Consider the following 19,439-nt stretch of genomic DNA (forward strand, 5'->3'; position numbering starts at 1 on the left):
CCCAGCAAATATCTCCAGACTACGCCAGCCCAAGGAAAACTCAATGACATGAATGTTGATGGCTTCGCTTTGGGCCCCTGTGCTGTTTGGGCTCAGTGGTTGCCGCCCCAGCGTGGCCTTCTCGTAGTTCATTTCAGTCAATACCCAGTGAGTCCCTGCAGCACTGAAGGTGTGGTGGTAGCGCCGGGGATTCAAAGATGATTCACACTGGGTCCCTGAACGCAGGGAGCCGGCCGGTGGGACAGCCAGCAGCTGAGAGCAGGGTGTTAAGTGCTGCGATCGGGCAGAGAGCGCTCCGGGGACACGGTGAATGTGAAGTGTGTCTACACTAAGTTTCCCTGGAGGGGGCTGTTGTTAAGGCACATCCAGGGACACCAGCAAGTCTGGTGACTTGAGCTGAGCCTTGAGTCTTGGCAGGAGAGCAGGGGGAGAAGCCTGCGATTGTTTGGCATGTTGGGCAAGCAGAGAGCAGTTGAGTATCGGTAGATGTTGAGTTCCAGATACGAGTGACAAGTGACGAGAGGAAAGCGGGGAAGTAGCCTGAAGCCCCACGTGCTGGAGGAGGAGGGACTGGGCGCTGGTTACAGCGATAGCCTCCCCTACCCCAGGCTCTTTGGTCCTGTTTTCTAGAACAGAATGTTTTCTCCAGCACTTGACTCCTTTGTCTTACCCCCACCCCCGGCCATGGGTGCCTATGAGAGAGGAGAACTGTCCCATGGAAGTGACAGTCACCACGCACCATTGCACGGGTGCTGGGACACGCTAGTGGTGACGAGCTCTTCGTGGATCACGCGACCCCCATGCCGGATCAGACACCCAGCTCTGAGAAGGGGGCTTGGGTTCGTTGGCCGTTTCAGAGGTGTTCTGGATTTCAGTGTAAATAGGTACTTTTGGCGACACCTTTCTAAAGATTTGACAGGTGGTGACTAGTGAAAAGCCATTAGTTTTCTTTTTTCCTGTGCAGTTTTGTGACTTATTTCCGGTATTCACATGGGGGTGAAGACTGTATTTCAGTATATTAATATTTGAGTTATTGGGGTTGGGGATTCAGCACCTAGGCCACTATATAACTTTGTCTCACAAACTCCCGTGGGGTAAGTCCCACTACATCTGCTGAAAATATGTGTAGTCATGTGGCTAGTGGAGTTCTGGGGTAGAGATCAAGGCTGGACCTTGGCGCTCTGCCAGGTGGGTGATAATTCGGAATTCCTTACTGACTTTCGGGGGTCGGATCCAGGGAGGTATAATCTGTAGACAGAGCCCAGCGGTCTCAACTGGGATAATGGGCCTTCAGACCATCTGGGTCTGGCTACCTCGAGTGTCCTCTGTGACCTCCAGCACTTTCTCGTTCCCTGGGTGCGGTGGTGCCTTCCCTGGAGTGAGCCTGGTAAGCGGGCATGGGTGGGACTGTGCCATGCATCTGAGTGGCCAGGGCCCTCACTCACCCAGTTGTGCCGCGTTGCGGTTTGTTTCCTCAGACAAAGAGTTCATGGTGCGGCTGGAAACCGAGAAGCGCCTGTACACCACGGGGGAGCCGGCCGAGTTCCGCTGCATCCTGGAGGCGCAGAACATTCCCGACCGCTACTTCGCTGTCTCCTGGGCCTTCAACAGCTCGCTCATCGCTAGCATGGGGCCGAACGCCGTGCCCATCCTCAACAGCGAGTTTGCCCACCGGGAAGCCCGGGGACAGCTCAAAGTGGCCAAAGAGAGCGATGGTGTCTTTGTGCTGAAGATCTTCCACCTCCGCCAGGACGACAGCGGGAAATACAACTGCCGTGTGACCGAGCGCGAGAAAACCGTCACCGGGGAGTTCATCGACAAGGACAGCAAGCGCCCCAAAAACATCCCCATCATAGTCCTCCCTATCAGTAAGTGGAGAGGCGCCTGCTTCCTTCCCCTCCTCCCACTGGTCTGGTCCAGTAGCTGCATCACTGAGAGGTCAGGGGAGAGAAGACGGCGCTGGTGGGGAGCGGGGGGGCGGGCAGGGTTCAAGCTGACAGGGAAGGCCAGTTCACTGCTCCCCTGCTCTAGCTCCCCTGCCCACTTGGCAACCCCCCAGGTAGGCGAGCTCAGGGCTGTGTTTGCACCTGGAGGGGGCATCGCAGACCCCACAGATAGCAGCTCAGCTGGGAGGGAAACCAGGAATTCAGGACAGCTGTTTGCTCCCAAGTGGGAATTTAGTCCCAGGAGGAGTGGGAGATGCCTATCTTGACATCTTCCTTGAGAGGGAGGATTTAAAATCATAAAGCTCATTGTTAAGAAGGAGTTGCCCTCTGGGTTTTGTGGGTGGAGGGGTTGGCATTTCCCTCATTTTCTCTTCCCTGGGGAAATTGTGTTTTTTAAAAGTCGGTGGCTGGGATCTCTCACATTTTCCCGGGGCATAGACTTTTAAATCTGATGTCCAAGGCTGCTCAGGTGGGCTCCCTGCCCCCCTGGGCACTGGGCGTTGTCTGGGTGGGTCACGGTCGTGGCTGGGGACTGACTGCCTACCTGTGTTTGCCTGTGTTTAGTCATCCATAGTCTCAGGATGTTCTCATTAATATCTCATTTCTCTCATGGTTCTATTTTTAGTAAAAAGAGAATGAAAAAACTTAGAATGCTCAGAGTTTAAACAAGATGGGGAAGTTTTTAAACTAACCGTTAACCCTTTCTCAGCTGTTCAAACTGTTCTTTCTCTCACCCTTACCCTGGCTCCCTTTTCATTTTTACTGCGTTTTTAATATAGCTCTTGATCTTCAAGTCTGAAGGAAAAAGACCACACAAGCGTCCTCCCACTCTTTCTCCTTTTCTCACCAACAGGATTACTTTCTTTTCATGCTTATTTTTAAAAAGCCACACGCACACACCTAATTATCTTGAAATTCTTCTGTTACTAGACTCCCCCCGCCCCGCCCCCCTGCAATGCCTAGCATGGTGCTTTGCATAGGGTAGGCGCTTGCGGAGTATTTGTAGGATTGAAGCTGTGGAATCGAATGCCCACTCTCTTATTATTTTCCTGTCGGTCAGTGTTTGCTTTAACCATGCACGGACTCTCTGCTTTTAAATCTGCAACTAATTCCTTGTTGTGTCGTAAGGATCCAGTGAAGGGCAGCCACGCTGTTTGCTTCCTATATCTTTTGTGCTAAGAGATTTCCCCCCATCCCCTTCCAAGAACGTGTTTGATGATCTGTGGCCTGCTGTATTGCTTTTCCAGCAGATGACTGGGTAGTTAAAGTCCCCCAGAACCACCAGATCCTGCCCCAAGGCCACTTGGGTAAGTCTACCAAAGCAAACGATCACGTCGGTAATGATGGTAATACCTTGGACTTTAATGGCGCTTTTCCTCCCAAGAGCCTCAAAGTGCTTCTGCATCTATCATCTTGCCCGCTTCCCCCCTCAAGTCCCCGTAGAGGCCAATATCGTATTCGTCCTATGAAGGAAGAAGCCAGAGCACCGCCCAGAGCCGTGGCTGAGCCAGTTCCGTCAGAGGTTGAGCTTGCGCTGCAGTAGAAATCTCTGCTTCTAACCCCATGTCCACTGCTCTGCGCTTAGCCTATGCTATACCACCAGCCTCCTGGTTTGAAAGTTCGTTTGTGACATGCCCTCGGATTCTCATGAGTCCTGTCCAGGTTGGCACTCAATCCAGAGTGTTTTAAATTGTCGGCTGCCTTTTCTCAGGCCCAACAACACCGGTGAATAGTCTAACCGGGCAGTGTCTGTATTTGTCTTTGCCTGGGCTGCTGGAATGGTGTGGTTTCTCACAGCCCCATGTTCTAATTGTGCAGTTTTCCAGGCTTGCTAGAGTAACAACGCACCCCCAGCAGCTCTCACAATACAAGCCAGGCTTACACGAGAGTCCATTGGGGTGACAATAGGGCACGAGGGTGACACCCTGCAAGTCGTTCTTCTGATGAAGGCCCGCAGAGGGATTTTTCCCCTGCATGCTGAAGTTGTCCTCACTCGGAATCGATAACACTGGGGATGAGTCTTTAATCCAAAGAGGAATCTTGTTGTTATTAATGACGAGATGAAAAGCAACGACCTCATCTAACACTCAGTGTCGTGACCCTGAGAAGTAGGAACTGTTAGTATCTCCATTTCGCACATGAGATTTCGAAGCTTGGGTGGGGTTAGGTAAGGACCCAAGATTGCAGAATTGGGCCCAGGCGGCCTGCCTCCACACCCTTGCTTTTAGCCACCAGTGCTGTGGATGCAGGCTCATCGGGAGTCTTATCATCTCCCCGAGTCTGTTGGGATGGCTCCTGGGGAGGTTGCCCTCCCGGGAGCATTCCTAGTCCCCTTGTGCAGACCTGGTTTTGTTTTATTTTTTTCACATAAAACAAGCCGACCCAGACTGAGGAGCAGGTCTACTCACCTTAACCAGAGTCCACGCAGGGGTTCTGCGCTCACCTGCACCTGTTTCTGCCTGTGGGGGAATCCAGGGAGCAAGGATTGATTCAAATGCATGGTCCTGGGTGCGGGTGTGTTTCCCACTGGGTGTGCCTCTTAATCTGGGACTTGATTGTATTGAGTGATTGAAAATTGTTGATTGATTTAAAAATGTGGGCGTGCCCAGAAAATTGGAACCAAATTAGTTATGGTATTTTGTGTTCTTTTATACTTATTATGGCTTTTTGAACTCAATATAGATAACTGTACAAAATAATATACTCATGATTAAGGTAGATTGGAATATCCATGATGTTTACAAAAACCAAGAGTTATGGGGGATAGTAAAATCAATCCTGATCACAGTGACCAGTTTTTGAAAACTTAGTATGTTTTAGGTGACTTATATACGTGGTCTCATTTACTTTTTAATCTTTAAAAACTGTATGAGATAACACTCTCCCTGTCTATAGTAGAGTTTAAATAGTTTGATTGAATGAGTTCATATAGCTAAGTGAGTTAGCAAAGCAGTGAAGGGCGTGGACTCCTTATCCCAAACTTTTTAAAAAAATGTATTTTTATTGTTTTCAGGGGGGAAGGGAGATAGAAATATCAATGATGAGAGAGGTTCATTGATCGGATGTCAGCCTCTGTTTGACCACCACAGCACCAAAGGGTGGGAGTGGAATTTCCAAAGCATTCAACCTAATAGAAATCCAAATGGAAGAGCCTGGAACCCCTTCTGAACAAATAACCCGATACATTGTTTTATGCCCTAAGCTTAATGGCATTTGTTGTATTTGTTTTTAATTGATTTTTAGAGAGAGAGGAAAAGAGAGGGGTAGAGAGACGGAAACATCGGTGAGAAACACCATCAGTTGGCTGCCTCCTGCGTGCACCCCTACTAGGGATCGGGCCCACAACCTGGGCATGTGTCCTGGCCGGGAATCAAACCAGCAACCTCTTGGTTCCTGGATTGACACTCAACCACTGAGCACGCCGGCCGGGCGGTTATATTTCTTAGGTTCTGATCCAGCCTCAGGTCTTAGACCCTCATTACCCTGGTCCTCTGTACACGGCACAGGCTCCTAGGTGATCAGACCCAAATCCTGGAAGCAATGCCCAGAACCAGCCAGGGCCAGGGCTCTCAGCCTCCAAGGCCCACCGTGCCTGCAGCGGGTGACGCTGCACCCATCCTCCTTTCTCGTCTGCGGGGAGGGCGCGGTGGAGACCCGAGGCCCCAGCTGTGCTCTCTCTCTGTCCCCAGAGAGCAGCATCTCCGTGGAGGTGGCCAGCAATGCCAGCGTGGTCCTCGAGGGCGAGCACCTGCGCTTCTCCTGCAGCGTCCGCACAGCGGGCAGGTCGCAGGGCCGCTTCTCCGTCATCTGGCAGCTCGTGGACAGGCTGAACCGCCGCAGCAACATCATGTGGCTGGACCGGGACGGCACCGTGCAGCCGGGCGCGTCCTACTGGGAGCGCAGCAACTTCGGGGGCGTGCAGATGGAACAGGTGCAGCCCAACTCCTTCAGCCTGGGCATCTTCCACAGCAGGAAGGAGGACGAGGGCCAGTACGAGTGCCATGTGACTGAGTGGGTGCGGGCCGTGGATGGCGAGTGGCAGGTTGTGGGGGAGCGCTGGGCCAGCACCCCCGTCTCGATCACGGCTCTTGGTAAGTGAATGTCTGGGAGTCCTTCTGCAGGGTCGCTGGGGAGACTGCCCCCGGGTCAGGAACCCTCCCCTGACCTGTATCGGTCCGTCCTGCCAGGAAACAGAGGGCACCTTCAAAGGGTTTAATGGAAGGAACACGCTATGGAAGCGTGGGCAGGGCTGAAGGGACCAGTGATGCATGGTGGGGCCCTGGGGACGGTGACTTTAACCACTCGTGGGTCTGGGTGGAGGGAGTTAAGCTGTAAGAATTCTGGCCAGAGGACCAAGGCCACTCAGCAGGACATGGTGGCCCCGGGTAGAGGATATGCCACCTTCAACCTGCTGAAGAGCAGGTGCACAGCCACGAAGCTGCTCTTCTGCCCCCAGGCTCTCCCCCGCCCCTTGTGTGCTGCCCAGTGCCCAGCCCTCCTGAAAGGTTCAGAGCAGGGCGGACAAGGGCAGGGAATCACCTTGATTCTGAGTGTGGACAGACAGGATGGCGAGCCTGTGGCTTAGGTCTCTTCCGGGCTGTACTGTGCTCCGGGCTAAGTCTGAGCAACTGGCCGGGAGGTAGACACTTTCATTTTACAAGGAGACTGAGTGAGGCAGGTTAACTAATTTGCTCAGGGCTATAGCTTTTAAATGCCAGACCCACAGCCTGAACCTAAGAAACCAGCCATCTATCTTAATTTTTTCCAAAGCCTGTGCTCTGAGGCCCCTCCTTAAGAAAGCAATTTCCTCATTAGCATGAAATTAAAAGATACCTTGAGGTTTACTAAAACCAAAGAAGATTAGATGGACTCCTCATGGGGTCCTTAAAGAGGCTTCCGTCAACACGTATCTGCCTAATCGGATACGTGTGGGGCATTGCTTTGCTGGGAAGGTAGCTCCTCTCGCTGGTCTGCTGTCATCAGGAGACTCTGCCGTCACTTGTCCTGGAGACTTGGTCCCACTCCCTGAGGCTGTGTTGCCTCTTCCCCCCGGGCGGGGCTGCTGGTGCTCCTGAATACGCCTCAGTAAAGACGCAGCCCTGAGAGGGTTTGCTCCCCACAGAGTCCTCCATTCCATGCCACCCCCATTCTAATCCCCAGGTTAGAATGCCATTTACTTTCTAACAGCTTTATCCCAGAGATTGGCCTGCTTTCTGCAGTCCCCATACAGCTCTGATTTCTGTCTCTAGAAGCTTCATCCAGAGGTTGAGTTTTCTGATGAGCTCAGTCCCGTGCCTGTGCTCAGCACCGTGGGCACCTGTGGACATGGAACCTGTGAGGAAAGCTCCGGGTGTCCAACAGTGGTAGCTTTTCCCGTCCTGTGAGGTTAGGAGTATCAAGGAGTAGGGCTGGTTAGTCAGGGTTGTTCCTCTAGAAGTAATTTTACGGTTCCAGGCTGTCCTTGATTCTAACACTTCCTAGCTAGCTGTGTGACATTGAGCAAGTTACTTAACTTCTCTCTGCCTCTACTTCCCTATCTGTAAAATGGGTTCATGCAAAGATTAACATGTGTCTGGTGGTTCCCACAGCCAGGGGTCACCAAGAGGTTCTGACCTGGGACCCCAGGAGCCTGGCTCTGCTCACCTGCTCGCCACACCTGGGGCACTTCTGCTTAAAGCCATAATCATAGTGGCCCAAGGGTGTGGCACAGAAGAAAACAGGAGGGTTCCCTGGAGTAAGGTCACCTTTTCAGCCTAAAGTAAAAGACAGCACATGAATAGCTTTGGGGCTTTTTCTCCTGCGTTAGCATGGAATCCCAAGATTTTTAGGAACGGCCCTGCAGTGGGGGCTGATGGACTGCAAATCCAGGTAGGTCCTCCAGCTTCCAAGCCCGAATGGTCATCGAGAGGCTATTGTCAGCAGGGATCAGTAATACTGCTCAAGGGGGCTGCCCGATCTCTCTCTGTGGGGTCTTATGAGCTGTGAGGCTGTGCCTCCACGTGATAGCTAACGTAATCCTGGCCTGGCATCAAAACAGACCCGAGAGCCTTTGCTCTGACCCGCTAGCTTTTGCCCGGACCCCAATCGCCGCGTCACCCCCGCCCTGAGAGAACCAAGTGACTCCTGGCTTGCGCCTGTCTGTTCTCTCTCCAGAAACGGGCTTCGCGGTCACAGCCATCTCCCGCACCCCGGGGGTGACCTACAGCGACTCCTTCGACCTGCAGTGCATCATTAAACCCCATTACCGGGCCCGGGTCCCGGTGTCAGTCACCTGGCGGTTCCAGCCGGTGGGCACCGTCGAGTTCCACGACCTGGTGACCTTCACCCGGGACGGAGGGGTCCAGTGGGGGGACAGGTCCTCCAGCTTCCGCACCCGAACGGCCATTGAGAAGGTGGAGTCCAGCAACAACGTCCGCCTGAGCATAAGCCGAGCCAGCGACACGGAGGCGGGCAAGTACCAGTGTGTGGCGGAGCTGTGGCGGCAGAACTACAACAACTCCTGGACTCGGCTGGCCGAGCGGACCTCCAACCTGCTGGAGATCAGGGTGCTGCAGCCAGGTAGGGGCACGGCCGAGCTCGCGCTGGGTGAGACGCGGGAGGGAACAAAATGTGTGCGTTGAGCCCCCCGTGTGGCCGCTTTGACTTACCAACTTTTGATGTTGAGAAATTTCAAATCCGTAGGAAGTTGAAAGAATGAATCCCCTTCTCTTGGCCAGTTGTTAAAGTCTTACCATGTTTGTCTTCTCCCTCGGTGGGTATTTTGTTGTTGTTGAACCACTTGAGGGTAAGTTGGTGCCATCAGGACGCTTCCTCCTAAATACTTGAGCGTGAACCTCCTAAGAACAAGGACACGTGATTACAGGACGTCACTGACACTTTCCCAACTCCTAACCAGATCCAGCCGGGACCACGCATCGCTTTTAGTTGTCACGTCTCTTTACATCCCTTTACTCTAGAGCTGCGTCCCGGCCGGACACCCGTGTGTTGAGACACTGGCATTGGTGAAAGTGTCCAGGCCGACTGTTTTGCTAGAAGCTCTGTCTCATGTCATCTCCTGTATCCTTGCCACAGCGGTGTGAACACGGTACCCACCCCTGTTTGCAGACCAGGGACCCCAAGTGGGGAGGGAAGGGGGACCCTCCTGAGCATCTGCTCTGTGCTAGGCGCTTAGGCTGGTAATTTTACCAGATATCCCGGCTGCCCAGGAAAGGTTGCCCAGCACAGGGCCGCATAGCTGGTGAGGGGCGGAGCCAGGATTTGCACCCTTGCCTGCCCTTCTCCTGCTGGTTTCCTGACCCCAGGCCTGTCTGCTTGTGCCAAGTTTGAGCTTCATTCTTCCATGGGGCTGAGTCTCTCTCAGTAGGTGGTGAGGACGCACGAATTTGGGGAGCCTAGTTGGGGGTGGGGGCTGGGGGGTCCTGCGAATGCTCTCACCTTCATCAAGCCCTTCCCCTAACACGGGAGTGGTTAAGTGCATGCCACTCCCGTGGTTTCCTCGGAGTCTGTCTGGTCTGCCGCTACATTGGAAGCTGGATGAGGGTGGAGCCCAGGCCTGTTTCCCTCTGAGCTGGGCCCTGAACAGGTGAGCTCGGGCACCCACCCATGCAGCGGACGGTGGGGGTGGATGGCAGGTGACTTTGCAAAGACTTTATTCTGATGTTCTGACCCACCCACTTTGCAAAGAAGGGTGGAACATCTTGCAGAAAGGATTTTTCTTTCCGCTCACGGCCGTGGTCAGTGTCCAGCCGGGTCTGCTGGGCTACTTCAGATGGTCACAGTGTTGTTTGCAGCAGTGCGGGGTTACAGAGGGCAATGTCTGAGTTTACCCTTCACCTCTCCTAACCCCGTAAGGAGTCTGTTGTGTCCCCGAGTTTGGAACAAATGAGTCGTATAAACAAAGGGGCCGATCCTTGGCCAATTAGAGCCTAAACCTGGATGACAAGATGCTCGGGGAAGAGGCTGTTCTGCTTAAGTGGGTTTTCAGGTTAATGGAGGGCGAAGCAAAGACCCATTTCCTGTGAGCCCTTGTGTGGGAAGTGCTCAGGGACGCACTCGCCTGCCTTACTGAGTGACTTTGAGATAGTAATTGCCTCTCGTATGGTCTCCTGGCCCCCGGGGCGGGCGTGTGAGCTGTAGCGCAGGCACATGGTTCTGCCGCCCTCAAAGGCAGGGAATCGCCCACCCCACACCTTGCCTGACGCTGCCTTTTTGCACAAATCCCTAATATTTGCTGCTTTCTGTTGCTCCTGGGAATCTGAGGCTGGAGCTTATAAGGGAAGAATAAGGAATTAATTTATTGAAGGTTCAAGTTATTTCGATTCTGATCAATTGATGGTGTTACTGAAGGAGATAAGGGACAAAAATGGGTGCCAGGCTGTGTGCTCAGTACTTCTGTTTTCTTTTCATTCCATCCACCAGTGAAAGCGTGGAGATACTTGTTTCCCCAGGATGGTCTCCCCAGGAGGAAACCGAGGCGCCAGGTGTAAGGAGCCTCAAGGGGGGCAGGCCAGGCTGGTACGTGGGAGCCTGGCATTGGAACTGAGCTTGGAACCCGGGTCTCTGATGCCCAGATACCTCCACTTTCCATGGTACCTTTTCAGTGCCTCCTGGGAAGTGGCTGGAAGCTGAGGATCTGCTCCGAGGACTGTCTGTGTTGGGTGTGGCTTAGGTTGAGTCATTTGTGTTCTCGCTATAAAGTGTGCAGTGTCATCGTGCTGGGCTGTGTGTGGTGAGGCCCGTGCCCAGAGGTGCCCAGTTATGCCTCTCGGGGCCCTGGGGAGGCCACGGGGAGCGAGTCGGCGCCCCGTCCCCACACTCCCGGGAGTGGCTGAGGCACCGGGAGAGCGCATCCCTTAAGTGTTACTGTCTCCCCTTTATGAAATATTGATGCACTTAGCACTTAATATGTTCCAGGGAGCCTCGTGTTTGTGTTTGCTCCTCCCCGCCCCCACACACACTCTGGTTGGCCCTGGAGCTCTTATTTGGGGGACACAGAAGTGGAAAAGTACAGAGGCTGACTGCGCCCGAGACCATGTAGACACGTGGTGACTATAACCTCCTTCATCTTCACTGCACCCCGGGAGGAAGGCGCTGATTTTCCATTTATTTATATTTTAATATATTTTTTATTGATTTCAGAGAGGAACACGGTGGGGAGAGAGAGAATCATTGATCAGCTGCCTCCTGCATGCCCCCTACCGGTGATGGAGCCTGCAACCCAGGCATGTGCCCTGACCAGGAATCGAACTGTGACCTCCTGGTTCATAGGTTGACGCTCAACCACCGAGCCACGCTGGCCAGGGCTGTTGCTTTCCCATTTATAAGGGAGTAACTGAGGCTCAGGGAGGCTTGCTGAAGTCCAAGAAATAGTCAGTGGGAAGGTGGGACGGGAACGCAGGTGTGCCTGAGTAAAAAGCAGTTGGTATAAAAGGGGACTTTGACCTTAAGGCTGTGTCATCAGAAATTACTCCTCTGCGTCCTGTAGCAGTCTCATTTACAGAAGGCACTTTCTATAGATGCCTGACGTGCGGAGTCCTAGGCCTGGTCCAACAATAGCAGCTAACACTTCCTCTGCATTTCTTATGTGCCATCGCCATCCCGAAGTCCTTACCTGTGAAACCTCACTTACCCATGCAATGCCATGAGGGGTGCTGTTTCCCCCCTTTGTAGATGCGGACACTGACACAGGGGTTGATTAAGTTACCCAGTGATCCGCAGTCAGAGGCAAGATTCACATCCAGACGGGCAGTCTGGCTCCAGAGTCCAAGCTCTTATTTTTTTTTGTTCGTCCTCACCCATGGATATTTTTTCCATTGATGTTTTAGAGAGAGTGGAAGGGATGGGGAGAGACAGAGGGAGAGAAGCATCAATTGGTTGCCTCCCACATACGCAGCAACCAGGGTAGGGGATGGAACCTGCAACTAAGGCCCCTTCAGTCCGGGGCCCAGTGCCCTTGACCGGAATCAGACCTGGGACCCTTCAGTCTGGGGGCCAATGCTCTATCCACTGAGCCAAACCGGCCAGGTCCAAGCTCTTAATTTTATTATACAGTATTAAGGTATTTTCTAGAGTAGACATCTTTTTTTTAATCTTCTCAGGAACCTTTTTGGGTACCATGTACTTTTCTTCAATTTCTATTCTGTCTGGTTTACCACCCCTAATTTCCTGATCTCCTTTCACAAACATTTAAATTTGTTTTTTTTAAGTTGAGGTCACAGGGTACCCATAGAGGTTCCTTGAGGCGCAGCTTGCCAATGGTGTCGGTGTAGGAGTTTAATTTGTGCCTCCCTCTGTTTCTTCTAATTTCTGCCACAAGATGGCTCTAAGACTTGGGCACACCTGAGCTCAGAGCCAGTGCTGGCTTCCCTTCTTTCTGCTCTCCCTCTATACCTTCCCCCTCAAAACATGGATCCTTATCCCTAGTCTGGTGTCTTCCATAGGAAGGTCCCCCCACTGCCTGCCCACCCCCCTCTTTCAGAATATTTTGTTGCATATTCTTATTCCAAAAGAATTAAGTAGGAACCGAGGGACCGTTGGCCCAATGGTCCATTTATCCGCCTTCCACTGCTGACGCCATCCGCTCCCACGAAGGCTCCCTGTGGTCTGTGCCCAGGCTAGCCCTGGCCAGAGCCACCTGCTGAGCTGGCTGCATCACAGGGACCTGATTCATCATGATCTCTGGCTGGATGGCACCCCCATCCATTTGTTGTGGGTCTGTTATTGACCATTCTGCATGCGTGCTTCTGGTTCGGAGCGCACATCCCCCAGGACATCTTCCAGGAATGCCTCGCTCCCATTCTGTTGTGGGTTGTGCTCAGCTTCACTCCCATGGACAGCAGAGTGTGATCCCAAGGGGCATTTAAGGCAGGACTTGAAGCCGGTTCAACATACTCGATTCTTAGTTCTTAGTCAATCCTGTTCTCTTTTAATTTTGAAGCATTGCTTTGCTTTCTTCTGATTTTCTTTAGCATCAGCTCCCCCCCCCATCCCCCCAATTGCACATTCCTAAATACAGAAGCAATAAAGGAAATGTCAGCATTCATTTTCCAGATGTTTACGACCATGCCTGGGTCTGGCTATTAAATACTGCACATTAAAATCGACAAAGCAATAACCAAGCCTCCCGGAGTACAGCCTCCGGTCTGGAAGGCCCACTTGTCAGGGTGTATTCTGCTGGGATTTTACTGATGGGCGGTCAGGATGAATATTTAATACGTTCGGGATGCTGCCAAGTCTGTTTTCTGCATTTCTTACTGCTGACCTAGCAGACTGGGAATGCTGGGGGCTTTTTCTTCGACGTCTGTGAGTCCAGGGCACGTGACAGTGGCTCTCCTTGTCACACAGTTAGTAGGTGGCAGGCTGCCTCATCCCTCAGAGGGATTACCCCTGCTTTCTTTTGGGAGAACCTGCGGTTCTCCTACCCCGTGTGCATGTGGCTGCTGCCCGCTGGGTGCTCAGAGGTGGAGTGAGCATGAGGGCGAGAGCCCTGAAGGCGCCACGGGCCTCATTGTCATGGCGACTCCAGGTGCATCTGTTTGGAGTCACTGAGCTGGGGTCCTGCTCTGTCTGCAGACAGGGCATGTCTGGGTTACTCCTAATTAGCTGTTTCCACTTCCAGACTTTTGTTACTTTCTCCTTTTTTAAAAAAATATATATTTTTATTGATTTCAGAGAGGAAGGGAAAGGGAGAGAAAGAGATAGAAACATCAGTGATGAGAGAGAATCATTGATCAGCTGCCGCCTGCACGCCCCCTACTGGGGATTGAGCCGGCAACCTGGGCATGTGTCCTGACCGGGAATCGAACTGGGACCTCCTGGTTCATAGGTCAACATTCAATCCCTGAGCCACATTGTTATGTTAGGCTTGTTATGGCCTCCTTGCTCCTCCCTCTCAGTGCCTTCCACAAGCAGGTTTGAGCACCTACTATGCCAATCTCCCTGCTGGGTGCTGGGGCTGCAGAGATGGATGTGTCCCAGTTCCTGCCTTGTGCGCTCTCCTGGGAAAGGAGGAGTTTCAGGGGTGGTAGTGGAGCCGGCCTAGGGGGTGGGCATTAGGCCTGAGGAGGGAAGGGGCTTCCCTGGAGGCGGGCGCACAGAGTGTGGATAAAGAACAAGCAGCATGCATGTTTTGATATGACTGAAGCATGGGGTGGGGGAGGGCTCATCCCAGGCAGTTGACAAGGGCCAGGGAGCCCCTTTTGTACTGGGAAGCACAGACGGTCACCATACATGATGGTTAAAAGCCAGGACAGACCAGCCTGGGCTCGAATCCCACTCGACCACTTATCGGTGGTGTGGCCGTGAGCAAGTGTTTTTATAAAATTGGGGATAACAATATTTGCTTCATAGGACTGGTGCAAACCAAATCGTTAATATTTAGAAAGTGCTTACAATACAGCTCACATAGAATTATATAAGTTTGTTAAATACAAATGTTCTAAACTGAGCAATTAGCACTTTACATCATACTCAGATTGTATTCTCTGACTAACAGTGTGTAATAGTCCCTTTACTACTCTACAATGAAATTCATGGATGGTGTAACATTTCTACTCACATAACCTTTAAAAGTTGTTACAGTGCCCTAATTGTGGATAAAGGAGGGGTCTTTAAAAAAAGCAGCTAATGTTAAAATAATGGCTTTAACTTGTCCTTGTTCAGGGGCGGCCGAGTGAGGAGGCGCAGCACCCGGGGGGATGCGGGGGTCAGGGGGCAGCAGCGGGGCAGAGGTGCTGCTAGCCTCTCCCCACGTCACGGACGGGGGTTCGGAAATCCTGCACAGCTTACAGTGCTGAACAGAGCAGAGAGGAACCTCCCTTCATCCACTGACAGACACTAAAACTACACAAAACCAGGTGTGGATGGTAAAGTGAAAGCGGGTCCCAGGCTCAGAGACCGGTTTCACCCACATGAATGTCATTTGACAGTCACGCAGGACAGGAAGACGAGACAAGTTGCATGGGGTCATCCAGATACGGGTTTACATCTACGCCGGCTCCAGTCCATTGCATCCCTGCCGACCAAAGGCTGCCCTGCCCGCAGGTGTCCGTGATGACCCTGGCGGCGAGCAGCAGGCGGCCTCAGCTGGAAGGGACAGGCCCTGGTTGGCGGTTGGCGGTTGGCAGCTTCAGAAGCTCTCCCCTCGGAGGCTGGGCTGGAGGCAGGGACGCTGGTATGCAGGGCAAGTGTAAGGTCTGAAAAAGAGGTGATTGGGGCCTTAAACAGGGCGTGACCGCGGGGAGAAAGAAGGATGTGGACTCTAAGTGTGGGACCTGCTAGACTGGCAGGGGCCTTTGCCACCTCCTTCCCCGAGTGGGTGGGGCACACACACGCTCCCCCAGTAGCTCTCCCTTCATTGTCTCCCAGCTCTTGGCGGACTTGCTGCCCTCAATTGGAAACACCTCTGCTGTCCAGCCACCCACCGATCCCCTCCATCCCTAACATCACTGACGACGTTACAGACCTGTAACACAGAACAGTCTTCCTTCTCTCCCTCACTGCCCACCTCCCCTCCCCCACTGCCTCCGGCTCCTGCTCCCACCGCTGTATGGACACTGCCGTGTCCAGAGTTCCTCTTAGCCACCTCACCATCACACCCTGGTTCTCAAACTTAGTGTGCATCGGAACCACCTGGAGAGCTGGTGACAGCGCGGGTCCAAGGCCCTACCTGTGGCATGGGTGATTCTGTGCTCGCAGCCAGTCCTCTGCACGTGGCCACGTGCTGTGCCCTGAACACGGTGCACAGAGGACTCACCTTGGCTCACCTGTCCCCTCTCTCGGGGATGCCCTGGCACGCTCCTCCTCTGCCTGGGGACCTACTCACTTGTTTTTCAGGGCCCAGCTCCGACGTTACATACTTTTTGAAAAGGTCTCTCCCTCCTGTCACAGTCTCTCCCTCTTGTCCCTTTCCTTTACATTCCCATACCTCCAAGAAAAGATTACTTACATATTTATTCAGTCATCCGTTTATTAAATTGAGTAGCAGATGATTGGGTCATAGTCTTTGCCCTTCAGATGCTTATAATTTAGTAGGAACGAGAAGGCCTTCAGAAAATTAACTATGTCAATAAATAACAAGTATTGGGGAGGCTGTGGAGAAAAGGGAACCCTCGCACACTGTTGGTGGGATTGTAAATTAGCACAGCCACGATGGAAAGCTGTGGAGATTCCACACACAAAATTAAAAATAGAGCTGCCATTCGATCCAGCAATTTCATTTCTGGGTATGTATCCAAAGAAAACAAAAACACTGATTTCTACCCCTGTGTTCATTGCATTACTTACAACTAGTGGCCTGGTGCACGAAATTCATGCACATTAAAAGAGAATTAATTAGAGGAAATATTTTAATATTGCTATTTGCCCTTTCTCTATAATAGAAGTGTTGGAGATGAAAGAAAATTAGTAAAATGTATATGAAAATCTTCCTCCTGTCAGAGTCTGGGGCATGCCATGGGACCCAGAGTCAAATCCCCGCTCACCCGCACCTCAAAATCACGCGAGACCCAGACCCGGCTGGCCCCACCCCCATTGGGCGAGATGCAGACCCAGCTGGCCCCACCATGTCAAGCCCCACCAGGCTGAGGACATGGCTTGAGGTCCCCCGCCCCGGCCCGGTGCCACACAGCCTCAGGTCCCTGCTGATCACTCGTTACAGCTCGTTACGGGAACCCCACCTCCACTGTGGGTGCAGCCATCTTGTGATGGCATGACGGAGTGAGGGTCAATTTGCATATTACCTCTTTATATATAGCATAGCCAAGATGTGAAAGCAGCCTAAGTGTCATTGATAGATGAATTGATGAGAGAAGATGTGGTACCTGTACATAATGGAATATGACTCAGTCATAAAAAAGAACGAGATCTTGCCATTGGCGACAGCGTGGATGGACCTCGAGGGCATTCTGCTAAGTGATGAGCTGAGTGTGTGCCCGCAGGAGGGGCCTCGCTGAGCCTCTCTGGCCTCCCTCTGCCTGTCCTGCTGGTTCACCGTGGGGCTAACCAAGCCTCAGTCCTCAGCCTCCCTGAGCCCACTCACTCCACTGCCATGTCCTCAGGTCCTCGGGCTGTAAAGTGTGTGAGCCACCTGGGGGTCTTGATTCGGGGCCTGCCAGTCTGCATTTCTAACCAGCTGTCCGGTGATGCCGATGCTGCTGGTCCATGGGCAGCAGTTTTCATAGGATGTGTGTCACTTACGATTGACAGTTCTCAATCGAACGCTGTGCTTTGAACATGGGACTGAGCCCAGCGACCAACAAGAAACGGGCATAGAGAAATGGATGGTGTGTGTTCCATACCAGGCCCTGTGCTCATCTCTTTCTAGAGACCATTGCTGATTAATCTGCACACACTCCTAAGACATGAGGTAGGTACCAGGCTGGTTCTGATCTTGCAGAAGAAATACCTGCAGACCTCGGGGGCTGGGCTCCCCTAACTCTGGAGGCAGGTGACACAGACCGGCTGCACAGGGCCAGGGCAGCGCCGGCAGGACGCGCGAGAGCTGCCTCATTAGTCACGGAGGCTGCAGGCTCCTCTGCGCTTCCGGAAAGGTCCTTTCTGACCTTGGGGTGTGGGAGGAACTTCGGAGCCTGGAGGAGGAGCTGACGCCTCGCCCACCTGCCAGGTGTGCACCACTTCTCTAAAACGCCCCTCTTTCAGGCTTTTCTGCACTTCACAGTATTTTTTTTTTCACAATATTTTTTTTAATAAATTTGTTTTTTTTAAATATATGTATCTTTATTGATTTCAGGGAGGAAGGGAGAGGGAGAGATTGAAACATCAATGATGAGAGAGAGTCATTGATTGGCTGCCTCCTGCATGTCCCCTAATGGGGATTAATCCCGCAACCCAGGCATGTGCCCTTGACCGGAATCAAACCCGGAACCCTTCAGTCCGCAGGCTGACCCTCTACCCACTGAGCCAAACCAGTTAGGGCACTTCATAATATTTTGACACGAGAAGGAAAATAAAAATGGAAATGCTTTGAAACAGTTCCTTGGATTCTTGTCCTCAGGGACCATGTGACCGAATTGAAGTTTAGTCATAGGGTTCCGGTTTAACATATGCAGTTACTATAGCAATTGAGGTTTCCTTAGAAACTAACAGTTGCAAAAATAATCTGGCCCCAATTAATAATACATTTTAAAGTGCCTTCTGCCCTACACTGAGCAACCCAGTGTTTTTGGCCAAAGACCAGATGATGCAGGGAGTGTCGTGTGCACCGACATAGATACATTTGCATGCAATTGGGTGAGCTGGGTTGGAAAGCAATGGAAAGGGCTAGTTGTTTCAAGTATTGTAGGAACCAGACCTGGAAAGTCGACTGGCAAGCTAATATGAATGAGTTTGCAGAGCAGGGGAGCTTACTGGTAAGCCCCGCCCTGGGCCCAGTGTGCCCCGGAGGTGATTGTGTTTGAAGAAGGGATCAGGCAGGAGACTGGGCTTGATCATAGAAAAGAGGAAGCGAAAGGGTGGGGTGTGGGATTTCTTTCGTGTCCCTGCGAGGGGTGCCCCTGATGGCTCAGCAGGCCTGCAGGCGTGTGAGTTCAGCAGCCCTTTGTGCAGAGTGTTGCCTGATTTACCAGGTGTGTCCTCCACTGAGATGTGCCCTTCGAGCTGCTCTTGTGGGCACAGCGCTAGGCACCTCAGCTTGCGGAATCTTCTCGGCCATTCAGAAGGGTTGTCGGTGTGTGGCCAGGCTGCCCAGTGACAGCCTGCGGCCTTCGAAGGTTGCAGGTGCCTTGGCACGTGGGACTCAGGCCTTGATGCTGCCTGTGCACTCCCAGCCTGTGCGGCCAGCACTGCCCAGGGAGGCCCGGGATGACCCGTGGGCGCAGGCCTTGGTCTGGAGCAAGACACTGACCGGCCGGGGTGCTGGGGACAGCCTAGGCAGACCTGGCCCGGCCTCCCCTCCCTGCCGGGGTCTATGCCTGGCCCTGGGTTTCTTTCTCAGCTGGTGAGTGGTTTGGTCTCGAAAGGCCAAGTGTGAAGAGGGGTGGAGGTGGGATGATGGCTCTACTATTCGCTTCCTGAGAGGAACTGGGAATTGTGTTTTTCCGTGGTGGGGGGATGGTGGAGAGGGGGGAGCAGAGCCAAGTGGAGTGGGTGGGATCTCAGACTCCCTTCCTGAGATATGTCTCATTAGATGGCGGCTTGTGAGCACCTTGGTTAGCGGGTGGATTCACTCCCGAGTCTGCCCTCCCTCCTGGATGTGGAGCGGGATAGCGAGGGCAGGGGAGGCTGCCATTGGCTCTGATCTGTCCCACTGCCTGTCATTTTCTCCTCAGTCTTCCCTGTCGGGTGCCATTCCTCCCCCTCCCTCACCCCCAGGAAGATCACCCCAGTGTCCCTGGCCACCTGCTGACTGTGGGTGTCTGGTGTGCTTGTATCCCCCACCCACTCACTCACACCTCTGAGCGAACACTGACCGAGCACTTTCTGGAGCCCAGGCACTGTGCCCGGCTCGGGCGGGGGGGGGGGGGGGGGGGGGGGGGG

At 52.9% G+C, this 19,439-nt stretch overlaps 1 protein-coding gene across 3 annotated transcripts in view; it reads left to right on the plus strand.

Moving 5' to 3' along the window:
• The window catches only part of IGSF3 (immunoglobulin superfamily, member 3), an 84,817-nt gene that overhangs the window by 50,288 nt on the left and 15,090 nt on the right, over window positions 1-19,439 (plus strand). The window contains exons 5-8 of one of the 3 annotated variants that reach the window (XM_005859950.2): window positions 1,479-1,868; window positions 3,194-3,253; window positions 5,636-6,037; window positions 8,100-8,504. In XM_005859950.2, the coding sequence (XP_005860012.1) occupies window positions 1,479-1,868; window positions 3,194-3,253; window positions 5,636-6,037; window positions 8,100-8,504 (1,257 nt within the window). The remainder of the gene's footprint in view (window positions 1-1,478; window positions 1,869-3,193; window positions 3,254-5,635; window positions 6,038-8,099; window positions 8,505-19,439) is intronic. The other 2 variants (XM_005859951.2, XM_005859952.2) reach the window with 2 other exon arrangements.

This window comes from Myotis brandtii, unplaced genomic scaffold (genome assembly GCF_000412655.1).
Source record: "Myotis brandtii unplaced genomic scaffold, ASM41265v1 scaffold131, whole genome shotgun sequence".
Lineage (NCBI taxonomy): Eukaryota > Metazoa > Chordata > Mammalia > Chiroptera > Vespertilionidae > Myotis > Myotis brandtii.